A 15,942-nucleotide genomic window follows, 5' to 3' on the forward strand; every position below is an offset into this window, starting at 1 on the left:
CAGCTGCTTGTGCTAATTAGGCTGTGCTGAAATTGAAACTGAAACATGCTGCTTGCTGCAAGGAGGCAAATTAATGGGAGTCAGATTTCCCCCCCCCCCCTTGTGCTAATCAGGCTAAACTGAAACTGAAACAGGCTGTTTGCTGCAAGGAGGTAGAGGCAGAGGTAGATCCCCCCCCCCCCCCGTTTCCCTCCCCAAAAGCTAAGTGTGTCTTATACTTCAGGGCATTTATACTCTGAAAAATATGGTAAATTCTTTGTCAGATTTATTTTTACATACTCTTCCAGTTTAGCCATTCTTTCAGAGAGGATTTTTAAATCTATTTCACAGTTTTTTGAGAGAGAAGTTGAAAATGATATAAATAATGGAATCTAATTAGATGAGTTATAAAAAAAGATGAGTTTTAAGGATTTGCATTTAGCATCAGTTTAGTTCAATTTCAGTTCATTACAGCCAATACCTAGCATATGTAAAACATAAAAACAGGTAAACATAAGCAGATGCAATAATCAGGCGTATTATATTTTTCACTGTTAGTCTCCTTCCATAATATTGAAGTTCGATAACAAGCCTTGATACTATTATATTGCAAATTATATAAAAGAACTTGTCAACAGTAAATAAATAAATATAAAAAGTCATCTGAATGACCAGAAAAAGGGAAAATAAATACTAGTGTAAAAGTTCAAAACTAAGGCAACGCATCACCATTTCATTAAGAATTTTGTGGGGGGAAATTGGAATATAAATCAAATAAATAATGCAAACTATTCTTAACATTTTTATTTGTTTACTGAAAACTGTTTCAGTGAATCACATAAAGAAAAGTGGGCAAAATTTCAGCTTTGCTTCAGGATGCATATAAAAATCTGTACTTGAAGTAATGTTCAAGAAGATGTTTTGGTACTTGAACATAATCTATAAAAAGTCGATTGAATAATAAAAATGATGCATATATTTATAATAAGAGTGGTATCAAATTCTTAAGTATAATGTGTTTTTACTATGGTTTATACACATATGTTTTCCTGCAGCTTCTAAATAAAGTAGAAGAAAAAATGAAAGAATTATTTCATAAAAGTATCAAAAGGATAAAGCGGTAAGGAAGTTTGTGCTTTCATACATCTCTTAAATATGAATAACAGTGAAGGACATGACTGAATAAATTACTCTGAAATCAAAGCAATAGTTAAACTATCTCCTATATTATATACAGTATAGAGCTTTTATACAGTGCTAACATTATTTAGTTAGCAAAAATTGAAGGATAGATTTCTAAGATGATTGTTATTTCCATGTATATAAATTAAGAGAAAGCAATCAAAATTGTTATAATATTTTTGTTAAAAGTGTACAAATAAAAAACTAATACAAACTAAGAAGAATATAAAAAGTAAAACTTTAAAAATTAAAAGTGCAAAGAAAATTAATGTATATAAAAATAACTCACCCCCACATAACAAATACAACTTCAGTAAGTTATCACCTGTGATATGTCAATAAAATATTTCTTATGTATGAATATACTGTATATACTATATATTAACCTAGATCAAATAAGTCCACTCTGTGTTTCTTATACTTAATTTTATTCTTTAATTGATCTTTAATCCCATCAAATAATGTCCCACAAGTTGATTTCTTATAATTTTTTCTTTGTCTCCTCTCAGAAACTCCTTCACAAGGTTTTTATTTGTATGTCCCCCTTAATTTTTAAGGCAACAGGCAGTTTCATTTGTAAATGCAGTGTGACATCATTTTCCATATTAATTTTGTAGTCTGGCATTTTTAAATCCACTTTCAGATTCATTTTCAAATCAGCCTCAGCCTCTATTTTGTCTAGTAAAATAATCAAGAACATAAGGAAATTCTGCCAGAAACTTCTTTTCAGTGCCTTAATTTTTTACTGAATATATTATGAATATATACGACAATTTTAATTAGAATGAGTAAAAATAAGATTTTTTTCTATTATCGTGATCAAGAAAATACGATACATAATTTTTAATTTCCTATCTTTTTTACATTGGAGTATTAATAGCACTCAGAACAAACAGAAATAGAATTCCTTGGCAATCTTATTTAATACTTTATATCCCGTCTTAAGAAATAGTAGTGTATATGGACACATATAGTCGGTGAAGTCATATTGTACACAAACCTCTCATTAGTAGTTAATATATGTTTAAATACATGCAAAAAACTTAGGGATACCCCCTAGGTCAGTAAATGGCGCTCTGCCCGGCTGGAGAGGGAGTTTGCCGGGTGGCTGCTCATGAGCGTGGTCACCTCATGGCTGCTTCCCTCCTGAGGCTGTTGCCGCCCGGCAACTCCCCCCTCCGACCAGGCAGAACGCCACTCCCCAACCTAGCAGTATCCCAAAGGCAGCAAGCAACGTGAGCGCCTTTTTTCCCCCTGGCTCCCTTGGCGCCTTCGCCTTGTATTATTGTATTATTGTATAACTATCGTGTTTCCCCAAAAATATGACCTGTCCTGAAACTAACGCCTTACCACATTTTTTTACGTGGGCAAAAATATAAGCCCACTCCCAAAAATAAGCCCCCTGGACAATCCCCCTCTCCAGCCAGGCAGAGCACCGTTCACCGACCTAGCGGTATCCCGAAGGCGCCAAGGGAGCCAGGGGGAAAAAAGGCGCTCACATTGCTTGCTGCCTTTGGGATACCGCTAGGTTGGGGAGTGGCGTTCTGCCTGGTCGGAGGGGGGAGTTGCCGGGCGGCAACAGCCTCAGGAGGGAAGCAGCCATGAGGTGACCACGCTCATGAGCAGCCACCCGGCAAACTCCCTCTCCAGCCGGGCAGAGCGCCATTTACTGACCTAGGGGGTATCCCTAAGGCACCAAGGCATGTGGAGCTCTGCCCGGCTGGAGAAGGGGGTTGCGTGAGCGCCTGTTCCGCCCCCAGAAAGCATGCCTCCCAGCCTCACCATGCCCTGGCCCAGCTCTTCCTGCAGAGCCAGGGTGCCGGCGCTCCAAGCATAACTTCTTTTCCGGCTTCCAAACTCCAAAACTCGGCTGCCAAGTCTTCCAGCAGCGGCTGCTCTAGGAGTGCGCTTCATGGTTGTGGGCCAACTGCCGGACAGAGAGTCTTCTGGACAAAGAGTCTTCCAGCAGCCAGCCCACAACCATATAGCGCGCTCCTAGAGCGGCCGCTGCTGGAAGACTCAGCAGCTGAGTTTTGGAGTTTGGAAGCCGGAGAAGAAGTTATGCTCAGAGTGTGGCGGAGGCGGTGGCAGTGCCCTGGTTCTGCAGGGAGAGCTGGGCCAGGGTATGGTGAGGCTGGGAGGCATGCTTGCTGGGAGCGGAACAGGCACTCGGGCAACCCCCTTCTCCAGCCGGGCAGAGCTCCATACACTGACCTAGGGGGTATCCCTAATGTGCCAAGCCGTGGGAGCTGGGGAGCGGGCAGAGCACCACATGCCTTGGCGCCTTAGGGATACTCCCTAGGTCAGTGAATGGCGCTCTGCCCGGCTGGAGAGGGGTTTTTCGGGGGGGGTTGCTCGTGAGCATGGTCACCTCATGGCTGCTTCGCCCCTGAGGCTGTGCCCGGCTCTTCGGGAGCCCGCTCGCAAGGGAGCAGTTGCCTGGCAACCCCAAAACAATAAGCCCTCCCCCTATAATAAGCCCAAGACCATATTTTGTGGGGCAAAAGAAAATAAGACCCAGGGAAACACGGTAGAAATATGCTGGAAATTAAAAAATAGATTTCTGAAGAGAATTTAATATATGTTTAGATATTTTAGAATTAAATGTAAATTTAGAATGTAAAAGGCTTTAGTACTGGAAATTAGAAAATAGTAAAGAAAATGTACTAAGTGTATGAATTTATTTAATTTATTGGTTTAAAATGCGTATTTTGCTTCTAGCATTGGATCGTCTATTCATACATAATAGTCCCTTTAGGAATCTGCTATTTAAGATTGTCTGACAATAATAAAATGTGTCCGTTCTTCCTTCCTTCCTTCCTTCCTTCCTTCCTTCCTTCCTTCCTTCCTTCCTTCCTTCCTTCCTTCCTTCCTTCCCTCCCTCCCTCCCTCCCTCCCTCCTCCCTCCCTCCCTTTTTTCCTCCCCCCCCCCTTTCAGCTTGCCAGTCATTATGAGAGGGGATGCAATTGATAGATACTGGCCTACAGCAGATGGGCGATTGGTGGAATATGACATAGATGAAGTTGTATACGACGAAGAATCAGTTTATCAGAATATTAAAATTTTACATTCAAAACAATTTGGAAATATTCTTATCCTCAGTGGGGATGTTAGTGAGTATTATCAGTCTAAAATATAATACATGCATTTGCTATTGAATCAGTCCAGCCAAAGTTTCTAAACTAAATACAACTAGACTAAATACAAGCCATAACCCGTGGCTTATTAAGGACTTGGAATTGTCTATTTCTAGGATTATTTTTCTTAAATTGCTAAACATTTATTCTGTGTAAGAATTAATTGATATTTTATTCATATGTCATGAAAGAAAGGATTATTAGATCCTTGTCGCATTTTTGATGATTTGAAATAAAATATAAATATAATTGCAGTGATATACGATTACTCTTTATTGATCTTACTATCTTAAGGTTAATTGGAAAATAATGTAACATTCTTAACTGAGTTGTGATAGCTGACTGAATTATGTGAACAAATTTATCTTGGGTGACAGAAAAGAGTTCTAACCAGTGTAATACGAGGTTGCAGTAAACATATAGCTTTGAATTCATGCAGTTCAGGTACCTACCAGCTGACATAAATCAATACCTTTTTGCCTACTAGTCAGAGCAAAGCATTAGGTCTTGAGAGTTGCAAAATATCTACCCCTCTTTCAAATTTCTACTTGTTACAGGTAGTCCTTGACTTACAACAGTTCATTTAATGACCATTTGAACTTACAACTGTTTTTCACACTTGCGACCATTGCAGCATTTCCATGGTCTGTGATCAAAATTCAGGTGCTTGGCAGCTGGTTCATATTTATGATGGTTGTAGTTTTTGCAAATGTCTGACAAGCAAAGTCAATGAGAAAGTCAGATTCACTTAACAACCATGCTACTAAATAATTACAGTGATTCACTTAACTGTGGCAAGAAAGGTCATAAAATGGAGGAAAAATTCACTTAACAAATGTCTTACTTAGCAACAGAAATTATGAGCTCAATTGAGGTCATAAATTGAGGACTATAGTTATAAAGTTACCCTTACAAATTTGTTAATTTCTAAAGGATGAATGTAAGACTAACCAACTATAAATATATATAATATCCGTTGTATAATATAAATTGTCAGTTGGCTTATTAGTTATAAGTATCAAAATGGTTATTATTATGAAAAGATTGTTTTATGTTTGTGTATATTCATATGTTTGTTTTTCTGCTTTTTAAGATCTGGCAGAAAGTGACCTAGCATATACAAAAGCTATAATGGGGAGTGGAAAGGAAGATTACACCAACAAAGAAGTGCTCATTCTTGGAGGTGGTGATGGAGGAATATTGTATGAAATTGTCAAATTGAAACCAAAGATGGTCACCATGGTAGAGATATCCTTTTGATATGAGCCTATGATCATTAATATAAAAACAAAAGTTTTCATCCCATTCTGTTTGGAACAAATATTATTGGTTTATTATTTATTTTGATTCCTTAGCTTAGAGCACGCTTTAAAACTTTGGCTATTATCTTAAATCTGGTTCAAATTGTATAACATTTTATAATTCAATTGAAGATTTCTTGCTACTTTTAAAATTATTGTACTTATATTGATCTGATAATCATACATTTTTTGTGTGTAAAATAACATTTAATCTGGACTAAATATTATGTAACAAATATACTATAATAGAGTTTTGCTCAGGCAACTAAGGGTTGCTTTATTCCAGTAGTCCCCAACCTTTCTTGCTTTGCACACTAGCAGCATGGTGGTGGTGGTGGTGGGGAGAGGGGATGGTTCCATGTGAGTGAGTGACCCGCCACTTCTGCAACCTGCTACCAAGCCCGGGGTTGGGGACTCCTGTTTTACTCTATCTGGCAAGGAGAGAGAATCTACAGGAATGACCATCATATCTGCCAGTGGCTCAGTTCTAAGGATGGATGATACAATTGGATAAAATACTCCGATTAAAACTAGGTCATATGTCAAAGAATTATAATAAATATATGTGCGTTTCTAACAATATTTTCAATTAATCTATTTGGCTCCAGAAAAACTGTCAACTTATTAATGTTTTAGTGCTATGTTCATTATAAAATTTAGGCTTTTCAAGGCAGAAATAAAGAACATTATGAAGAATGTTATAATAACAACAAAATGAGTTATTTCATTCTTATTGGTATCAAAAACATTGACCAAATGGTGATTGATGGGTGTCGAAAATACATGCGTAAAACATGTGGAGATGTCTTGGACAATATAAAAGGAGAATGCTATCAGGTATATATTTTATCTATAGCATTGTATGGTTTTCTCATAAAAGTATTTGTTTCTGGAAAGTACATAGAAATAAGTTCAATTATTTGTTATACTCTTTGCTTTTAATATCTAAAGCCAATTTTGTCTGTTGATCTATTATCAATACTGGTGATGTGAGCTAATGGTATGAATTGTATATAAATGCAGGATGTCCTTAAAATAGAGTTAACACTATTTTAATACAGCTAATACTATTTTAAATATGCAGGAGTTTAACATTTTTGAACCACTGGGTTTTTTGGTTTGGTTTCAATTGCCATTTTGTTTTGGGGGAGCAAAGGGAATTGTACGCTGTTCTACATCGGTGGCTTTTAAATCTTGTAAATGAGTGAATGATAAATGTGAAATATTTTTGGAATAGGGGATAATGTCTTGATTGAAACATTGATGTCTTGTTACTAATAGTAATAGAGTATATTTATTCTTATCTGTCATTATTTATGGCTGTATGTGTCAAGGTTCCTACTGACGAACCCAATCAAGCCAGCAATTCAACACAATCAGATCTCTTTAAGCATAACTTTATTGAATACATCATTTCGGCATGCATGGAGCAAAACCCGTTCCTGCTGTTTTCGCCTAATTAAAAAATGAATTCTTTCTTTCCCTCCTTTGACCATTTCACATTGTCCAATTAGATGTTCTGGTGTCACTACGGCAACTCCTTCAGGCTCTTGCCAAACATCTATTGAGATGACTTGATTCCCACAGAATGATTTCTTACTGTCTAGGCTGGCATTCCAAACCTCTTTCCCGTAACCCTCAATAGTCTGTGGTAAGCTGAGAAACAAAAAAATGGCTGTGACAAGAGGACAAGTTTCCTGCTTCCAGTTTCAAAGTTTAACAGTCAGGAACACCCCCCCCCCTTTCTAAAAAGTGGAAAATAAATAGTACACACGTTAGTTACTTCAGGATTTCCTTGGCCTCTGGGGATATTTCTTATGGAATTTCTCTATTAATCTATCTTCCCTCATGTTTTGAGCTTTTACCCATCTAGCTTCTGATATTGGGTACCCCTTTGACTAGACTAGGTATTGGAGTTTCCCCTTGAATAGTCTGGAAACCAGAATCCATTTAACCTCATAGTGCAGGGGTGTCAAACTCTATTTCATTGAGTGGTGGCCCTGGGGGAGCTGGGGGGATCCATTGTGTACAGCAGAGGAAGGTGAGACCAGGGTGAGCACCAAACCCTTGTTCACCAGAGGAGCCTTGCCATCCCTCTCAGGCCACACACACAACCCCTGGATGGCGGTGCAGGCTGCCTAGAGCCCTGGGCAGTTGAGAGCAAGTGCCCAACCCTGCCCAGCCTTCCCCAATGGCTGCCTGGCTGAGTTTACCTCCTCCTCAAGGCTGCTGCTGCTGCTGTGCTTCCTGTCCTTGGCCAGGTTGCTCATGGTGTGGGTGGGTGGGCAAAGTGTGTGGGTCAGAGGAGACCTGGCTTTGTAACCAAAGCATCCTCAGCGATAGGATGGGAGGCCACCAGGGCAGCAGGACTGCTGATGACCAAGTGCTAAGGACTTTCCCCTCTCATTATAATTTCTTTCTTTCCTCCTTCCCTCCGTCCGTCCCTCCCTTCCTTTTCTTCTTTTTCTTTTCCTCTTCATTCTCCTTTCCCTCTCCTTTTTCATTCCTTGTTGTCTTCCCCTCTTTCCTTCTTTGTTCTTTGTCTTTCTTCTTTTCCTTTCTCCTTTCCTGTCACTTCTTGATGCTCAAATGCAAAAGGGGAAGCATTTGTCAATGCATCCTTGCCTTGTGATCAAATGCTACTTTTGCTAATAGTTTGTGGCCACTTAAAAAACTAAGAACAAACCAGGCTCAGTTTATCCCATGCTTGCATTTAGTCCACAGATAACAGTACAGCAAAACTCTCAAAATGGTGGCTGTGATAGTTGATCAGAGTTCCTCTGTTTTTTATGTACAACAGCTTTAGCATTTAGGAACAGAGGTAAGTTAGTTGCTTTTCTATTAATACATAATCCTTAAAAGGACTCTCCTGTAGAGACCCTACATTATCTAATTCAGAGGTCCCCAACCTTTTTGGCACCAAAACACTGGCTTTATGGAATACAATTTTTCCATGGGCGTGTGTGTGTGTGTGTGTGTGTGTGTGTGTGTGTGACTGAGACAAGTGTACAGTTTGGGAAAGAGGCATAGACAGAAGTTGTAAATTAAATGGTGGGCTATGCACTGATTGAAATAAATATGGGTGTCAGAGTGCCAAGTAACAGCCCATAGGAAATTGAAAGTCCTTAAAGTATAGATTTATTAGGCCTGTCCTATTGGCACAACTGGTGAAAACCCGAATCTGAAGTCCCCCACATTTTCCCCACCCAGTTCAAAGTCTAAAGTTCTTCCCACAGCTCCAGCCAGCCTCGCTGTGGCAACCCTGAAGATGCTCAAAGACGGCTCCTAGGTTGACAGGATGCCCCTTCTTATGCAAAGAGAATGCCCTGAAAAAAAGGGAAAAAAGAACATAGAGAATTAAACTGATCCCTTTCAGCCTCCCCGGCCACCTTCAGGCGGCTCCAAGGTTTCTCTGGGATCTTATTGTGAAACTGTTTGACTAATCTGTCCACTTTTACATCCCAACTCTTAACTCAGGTAGCCTCAGATGGGGTAGCCTTTCCAGTGAACTAACTCCGAAGCAGACGTGAATACAAAATTTTCTTCACTTCATAGTGGATCTCCCCTTGAACTACCATCAGCTTTGGGCTGCCTGATCGACTGGCCTTAGCTGGGAGCCTATAGAATACAATTTTTCCATGGGCGTGTGTGTGTGTGTGTGTCTGTCTGTCTGTCTGTCTGTCTGTCTGAGACAAGTGTACAGTTTGGGAAAGAGGCACAGATAGAAGCTTTAACAAACTGCTATGAAAAACCAGATGCTCTTTCCCTAGCAAGCGTGAGAGGCTAAGCTGCACAGTTACAGGGTTTATCACTTTCACTATTGGGAATGGATCCCAAAACTTGGGTCCTAGCTTCCTACTTGGCAGCCTCAACCTCAAGTACTTTGTTGATAGGTACATCTTGTCATCAACTCGGAAAGGGGGCTATGGGGGGGAGTGGCACTTGTCAGCTTGTGCTTTATAGTTTCTTGCCCCCTGAACCAGGGCTCGCTTGGTGTTTTCTCACCCCTGCTTCAAGGACTCCATCCAGTCACTCAGAGACATGGATGATGGTGGTTCCGCTGGCAGCTCTGGCATGGGGGTAAATTCCATGCTACTTGTAATCTGGAATGGGGTCAGGACGGTGCTGCTATACACCACATTATTGTAAGCCACGCCTGAGAATGGCAGTAGGTTTGCCCAGTTAGAGTGCTGATAATCCACATAGGACCTCAAATACTGTTCCACCATGGCGTTCGCTCATTCCGCTGCCCCAGTGGTGCTCAGATGAAAAGCTCAGCTAAGACCCTGAGTGGACCCTTTGGCTCTTGGGAACTCCCTCCAGAATTTTGCTGTGAACTAGATCCCCCTATCTGAGATAATCCTTCAGGTTACCCCATGAAGCCAATAGATTTGTTTTATAAACATCCAAGCCAATTTCTTGGCAGAGAGCAGCCCTTTGCAGGTGGTGAAATGGGCTTGCTTGGAGAATAAGTCAATCACGGTCCAAATGACTGTGTTCCTACCACTCTCTGGGAGCTTGACTATAAAATCCATGGCAATTTCTTCCCACAGATGGGTCGTTTCTGTTGAAGGAGACCAGGGGGTTTCCCTGGCCTCTTTTTCATGGCTGCACAGGTGGCACAACTTTTTGCGCCAAGTATATTCCTCGACGTCATTTTTCATCTTCAGCCACCAAAACTGCTATTTAGCTAGGTGCAGAGTTTTTAGATAGCAGAAATGTCCCACCAGTTTGGCATCATGGCTGCGCTGCAGAATTTGGAGTCTCAGAATTTGGAGTCTCATTTGGGGAAATATAATTTGGTCTCCTTCCATGTCAGTCCATCTTTAAGGATCAGGATGTCCCGGTTATCGTTGAACTAAGGGTCCATGGAGAGGGCAGTCTTTAGTGCCGCCGTCATCTGGTCTCCTCTGGTAGGTGGTTATCACCAGGCTTGGCCTCAGGTGGTGACTTGGGCCGCCGGCTGGGAGGTGAGGATGACGGCATGGATGACTTCCTCTTGGCGACTGTTGAATTGAGGTTTTCTTGATAGAGCGTCAGTGAATAGGTTCTTCCCCCCCTGGGATGTACTTTAAGTCGAAGTTGAATCTCTTAAAATATTGGGCTCAACTGACTTGCTTAGGAAAGAGCTTTCAGGGCATTTTTAGTGCCTCTAGGTTTTTGCGATCAATCCATACCTCAAATAGCACTTTTACTCCCTTCTAGAAAATGTCGCCAGGTGAGGAGAGCCCAGTGGATGGCATAGGCTTCCTTTTCCCACATCACCCAGTGCCTTTCGGTGAGCTTTTTGGAGGTATAAGCACAGTGTTTTAGCTGTCTCTGGGGGTTCGCTTGCAACAGCACCTCCACTATGGGCACATCGCTGGCATCTGCTTGGATCATGAACAGTTGCTCTGGTTCAGGGATGCCTAAGGATTGGCAAATAGTTTTTTAAGAGCCTCAAAGGCTCTCTGGCAGTCTACGGGCCAATTGCTTACTTGGCTTCGGATTGGGATCCCCCCTCTCATTTTAAAATTTCCTGAGTGGGAGTACCACCTCAGCAAAAGCGACAATGAACTGTCTGTAAAAGTTGGCAAACCTGAGGAAGCTCTGAAGCTGCTTGGGGGTGCATGGGGGTTGCTAGTCTAACACGGTTTTTATTTTCCCCAGGTCCATCTCGATCTCATCGTTCGACACTCGGTAGCGCAGGTAGTCTAGGGAGGTCTTGTGGAATTCGTATTTAGATAGCTTCGCATAGAGCTTAGCCGCAAGGAGTTTCTTAAAGACTTGACACACTAGTTTGACATGTTCCTCTAGGGTCTCACTGAAAATGAGACTGTCGTCCAAGTAGACTAGGTCTCCTTTGTAGACGTGATCATGCAGTACCTTGTTGATTAGCTGCATGAAGACTGGGGGCTTCTTGTAATCTGAACCGCATTACTTTAATTTGGAAGCTGCATAACAGGCAGTTAAAGACTGTCTTCCAGTCATCGCCTTCTTTAATGCAGACTCTGTAGTATGCTTCCCGTAGATCAAGTTTGGTGAACACCTTACTCTTTGTTAGGTGGGCTAGCATGTCCTTCATTTAGGGCAGGATATTTTCCACATACAAGGCGTTAATTCCACGGAAATCCACACAGAGCCTCCTTGAGCCATCTTTTTTTCCTTAAATAGCACTGGGGCTGCAATCCAGGACTTGGCTGGCTGGATGAAACCCCTCGCCAGGTTGGTCTCAATATACTCCATAGCTCGACCAGCTCCCTATGGGTCATGGAGTACATCTTTTTTAAAAAAAGTTTTTTATTTTTTCATTTTCATAACAAATAACCACATGTATACTGTTACATAATCAACATTTTAAAAATATTATTAAATATTTACATCAATTTGTCTTACCATCAACCCCAAAAATAATTATTAGCTCTTCTGCTCTCCATACACCATATTTGTACCCTATCCATCACTTTCTTCTCCCTCTCTCCTCCTCCTCCCTACCTCCTTTCTTCCCTCTGTCATCCTTCTCTTCTTTACTTCCCCTTCCCCTCTCCTTCTCCTCTCCCCTTTCCACTCCTTTCTCTCCTTTCCCCCACCGCCCTCTCTCCTATCCCTCTCTTCTTCCCTTATCTCTCTCCTCTACTCCACATTCTTCATCTCATTTACTTGGTGTATTTCAGCTTCTGAGCAAGCTCCATTTTATGTTGATGGTATTTATAATTCCACTTCAATAAACATGTTTAGTTTTAACATATATCCTTTTTTAAAAGAAAAAAAGTATACATATATAGCAATTATATTTTTAACCCCCCCCCCTCACCTATTTTTGCCTGGAATGTGGACCTGGTTACAATTCCCAGCTATTCTCATCATAACATCATATAGTTATATATCATTAACTCCCCAAATGTTTAGTTCTGTCTTTATAATCTCAATTTTTTCCATTGTAAGTATGTTTCATATTCCCCCTCCATTTTTCCATATCTTGATTTAGCTTACCTTTAATTGTCTTTAAATAACAATCTTTACTGTTCAATGTTCATTACAATTCCCTTAATCTACTATGTAGAATAACAAGCAGTACACACCTCACTTGTTCCTCTTCTTAAAAATTCTATATGCATCCATAGTTCATATATTTTAACCTATACTTAGTTGTCTTTTCATTATCATATTCAATCAGTTAGCAACTCAGTTCAATTATCATGTAAAGGAGTAAATCACATACCTCAACTTTATATTCTCCACATAAACAATTTCTAGGTATCTAATGTCCTAGTAAGTCTTTTGTCCCAATTCTCTATTCCTGTCTTCTCCCTTTTCTTTGTTGTGACATGTCCACCCTCTTCAATTTTCCCCAAACCACTGTCAAACCCACTGTAATCTTTTATCTGCTTTTTATTTCCCTTTATTGGAACATATCCCCCCTCTTCAGTTTTCCCTATGCTACTATCAAACTCAGTGAGATCTTTTGTCTGCTTTTTATTTTCCACCATTTCTACCACTTTATTATCCTCCCCCTCTTCTTCCTTCACTTCCTGCTTCTCCTCAGATTCTGACTTCAAAATTCTATTTAAATTTAGTTTTAATGATTTATGCACATTTTTTATGATTTCACTTAATTCTTCACCTTTCCACCTTTCCATAGTTTCCAGTTCCAAAATTACAGTTACTTGTACAGTTAATTATAGTTTAAATCCCACGTTTTAAGGTTCTTATTTCAGAGTTCTGGTCCATCTTAAATTCTGATTTAGCTTTCCATATTGTCCAGTTCCAAAATTATAGTTAGTTGTACAGTTAATTATTGTTTAAATCCCAAGTTTTCCAAGGTTTTTCTTATTTCAGAGTTCTGTTCCACCTTAAATTGTGATTCAGCTAAAGTGAAGAGGAAGAGAAGGGGGAGACATTTTGATCTCTTCACTTTCTTTGTTCTTCCCTCCGGCAAATAACTATATTTTTTTCCGCTCTTGATTTTTCCCCCCCTTGTTACCTTCCACCTCTCATTGGTTAAAGTTGCTTAAAATATATTAATTGGAACGAACTCGAACAAAGCAAGTCTCCTTGGTATGTTTTTAACTTTTGTTTCTCCTCACCTCCCATTTTTTTTCCAAGTTCTGATTTATGTCAGTTGGTTAATTAAATCTTCTTACCAAGTTTCCACATTCCATTCATTGCTCAGACAAGATTAGGTTATAAGTGAGAAAATAGTGTTTTTTTCTTGATTTTTTTTCCCTTGTTACATTCCACCTCTCATTAATTAGAGTTGCTTGAGATATATTAGTTAGAAGAAATTCGAGCAAAGCAAGTCTCCTTAGTATGTTTTTTTCACCCCTTCTTCCTTTCCTTTGTAGAATTCCCAATTGTCAATTAATCTCTTTTAAAGACACAATCTTTTCACACCCAGATTCAAAGTTTGTCTTTGAATGGGTTAGTCACTTCTCTGTTTCCTCCTTTCTGTCTCCAAATTGTTTCAAACAAAGAGTTCTTTTGGGGCTTAATGATTTAAACCACCATTCTCCTGGGCGCTACTTGGAGAGTCCAAGCATGAGTTAAATTCAGTCTATTCGCCCAAGGACTGAGTTAATTTTCTTAGCCACGCCTCTTCTCCTTATTGAGGACCAGTTAAAAAACTCAGTCCAGCCCAGTTCGGATGCGTTTTGGGGAGTTTCTCAGTTCTTGAACAAATAGATTGGAACTCACCAATATTAGTTAGATATTTTGTTATTTTTGTCAACTTCTTAGTTAGGCAGAGAAAAGAAATTGCCTTTTAAAGAGAGGTTTATGTTATGAGGCTGAGAGGAATTTGGCGATTCCCGGCTTTCTGTTAGCCAACGCAGCTGCGGTTCGTGGGGGCGCTTCTCCGGCGGCTGCTGGCGAGCGCAGGGGCGGCAGGAGGCTTCCTTTCCCCCCCAGCTGTCATTTAACTGTTTTTCGCCAGGCAGCTCCCTTTTCGTCCGAAAGAGGTGCGGTGGCCATTTTGGACTTGTTCTTTTGGCGTGCTTTTCCACTCGGCCGTTTGCAGCAACCGCGCCTTTTCCCTCAGCACACAGATAGCCGCGGGGGAATTTAGCCTTAGTTCGGGGCGCCAGCAAGGCTTTCTCCCCCAAAGAAGACCTATAAGTGCAGCCTGGGAGAGTTTTGGCCCTAGGGTCATATTCCCGTCCCAAGGACAGATCTGTGAGGCGCGCAGTCACTATACATTTGCACCAGTGCCAGGCCTACTGCTCTCCAGCCTTGAAGAACGCAGACATCATGGCTGAAAAAAGCAAGAGGACGCCAGAGGACAATCCAGACCCCTCAGTGAAACACAGTAGGCCAGATCCACCTGAGATGGAACAAGGAATAAAGGGCACTAAAGGGAAGGGGACCCCTAACCCCAGAGGTGGCAAGGCCTTATCCAAGGCTGAGACCCGCAGACATAAGGCCTAGAAAAACCCTTTGAAAGGGCCAGGTGACTGTCCATTTCTTCTGGGCAGCCATCCAGGGATCCTAGCTCCTTGCCACAGCCCCATGAGGTTTTTCCACAGGGCTCTCCAGGGCAGTGTCATTCCCCACCGGCTATGGAGGAGGAGTTTCAGGCCTCTTCACCTGCAGCCTCCATGGGGTACCCCGAGTCTTCCTCTATTCAAGAGGAAATATGTCCCTTTGGCTGTTCTGCCCTTGAGGAAGATCCAACTCCTTCTAGGCAAGCTGGCAGGGAGGGGCCGGGCCCATCTGGATCCCCTGAGGATCAAGGGCCCAATCTGTCATCTCAGATGCAAAGGGCCATTGAGCAGGCAATTGAGGGGGGCATAGAGGCAGGCATCCGAAAGAAACTCCAGGCCTCAAAAGCCACTCGTGCCAAGACTACCCAGAAGCCTGTTCCAAGGGAGCAGGGAGTAGGCCCTCCTTCTCCAGGCACCTCTATTGCCACAGAGGGATCAGTGCTGGAGGAGGACAATGCAGAGGAGCAGGAATTTTCAGAGGATGAGAATCCTCCTGAAAAAGCCGCCCTTCCATATTTAAGTCAATACTACATAAGGCCAAGGCTTCAACCCAATCGGGTGTTACCTCCCAGGGGTCCACTACCACCTCTGAATCTCAGGGCCCAAAGGAGGGTCTTTTTGATGAGACCACCCTGGCACAGGAACTGGTTCCAGCGCCTGACATGTTTGTCAATGTAATTCAGCGCCAGTGGGCCCAACCGGGCTCCCTGACCAATCCCAGCGGGTGTTAGCGTTCTAAATACCATGCAGAATTAAATCATTGTCCAAGGCAGTTATCCTTAAAGGCCCAATTTATTTGTACAGGCAAGTTAGCACGTCTATGGAATTCCAACACTGATTTTCTTCTTGGAATTCCACCCAGTTGAAAGTTCATGATTTATCCC

General features: G+C 41.4%; 1 protein-coding gene across 1 annotated transcript in view; it reads left to right on the forward strand.

Annotated features, from left to right (window-relative positions):
- The window catches only part of SMS (spermine synthase), a 94,898-nt gene that overhangs the window by 22,856 nt on the left and 56,100 nt on the right, over positions 1-15,942 (forward strand). Inside the window, exons 4-7 of the mRNA XM_081947986.1 lie at positions 1,035-1,099; positions 4,100-4,275; positions 5,393-5,547; positions 6,348-6,437. Coding sequence (XP_081804112.1) covers positions 1,035-1,099; positions 4,100-4,275; positions 5,393-5,547; positions 6,348-6,437 — 486 coding nt within the window. The remainder of the gene's footprint in view (positions 1-1,034; positions 1,100-4,099; positions 4,276-5,392; positions 5,548-6,347; positions 6,438-15,942) is intronic.

The sequence above is a fragment of the Natrix helvetica genome, assembly GCF_964273705.1.
Source record: "Natrix helvetica genome assembly, chromosome: 3".
NCBI lineage: Eukaryota > Metazoa > Chordata > Lepidosauria > Squamata > Natricidae > Natrix > Natrix helvetica.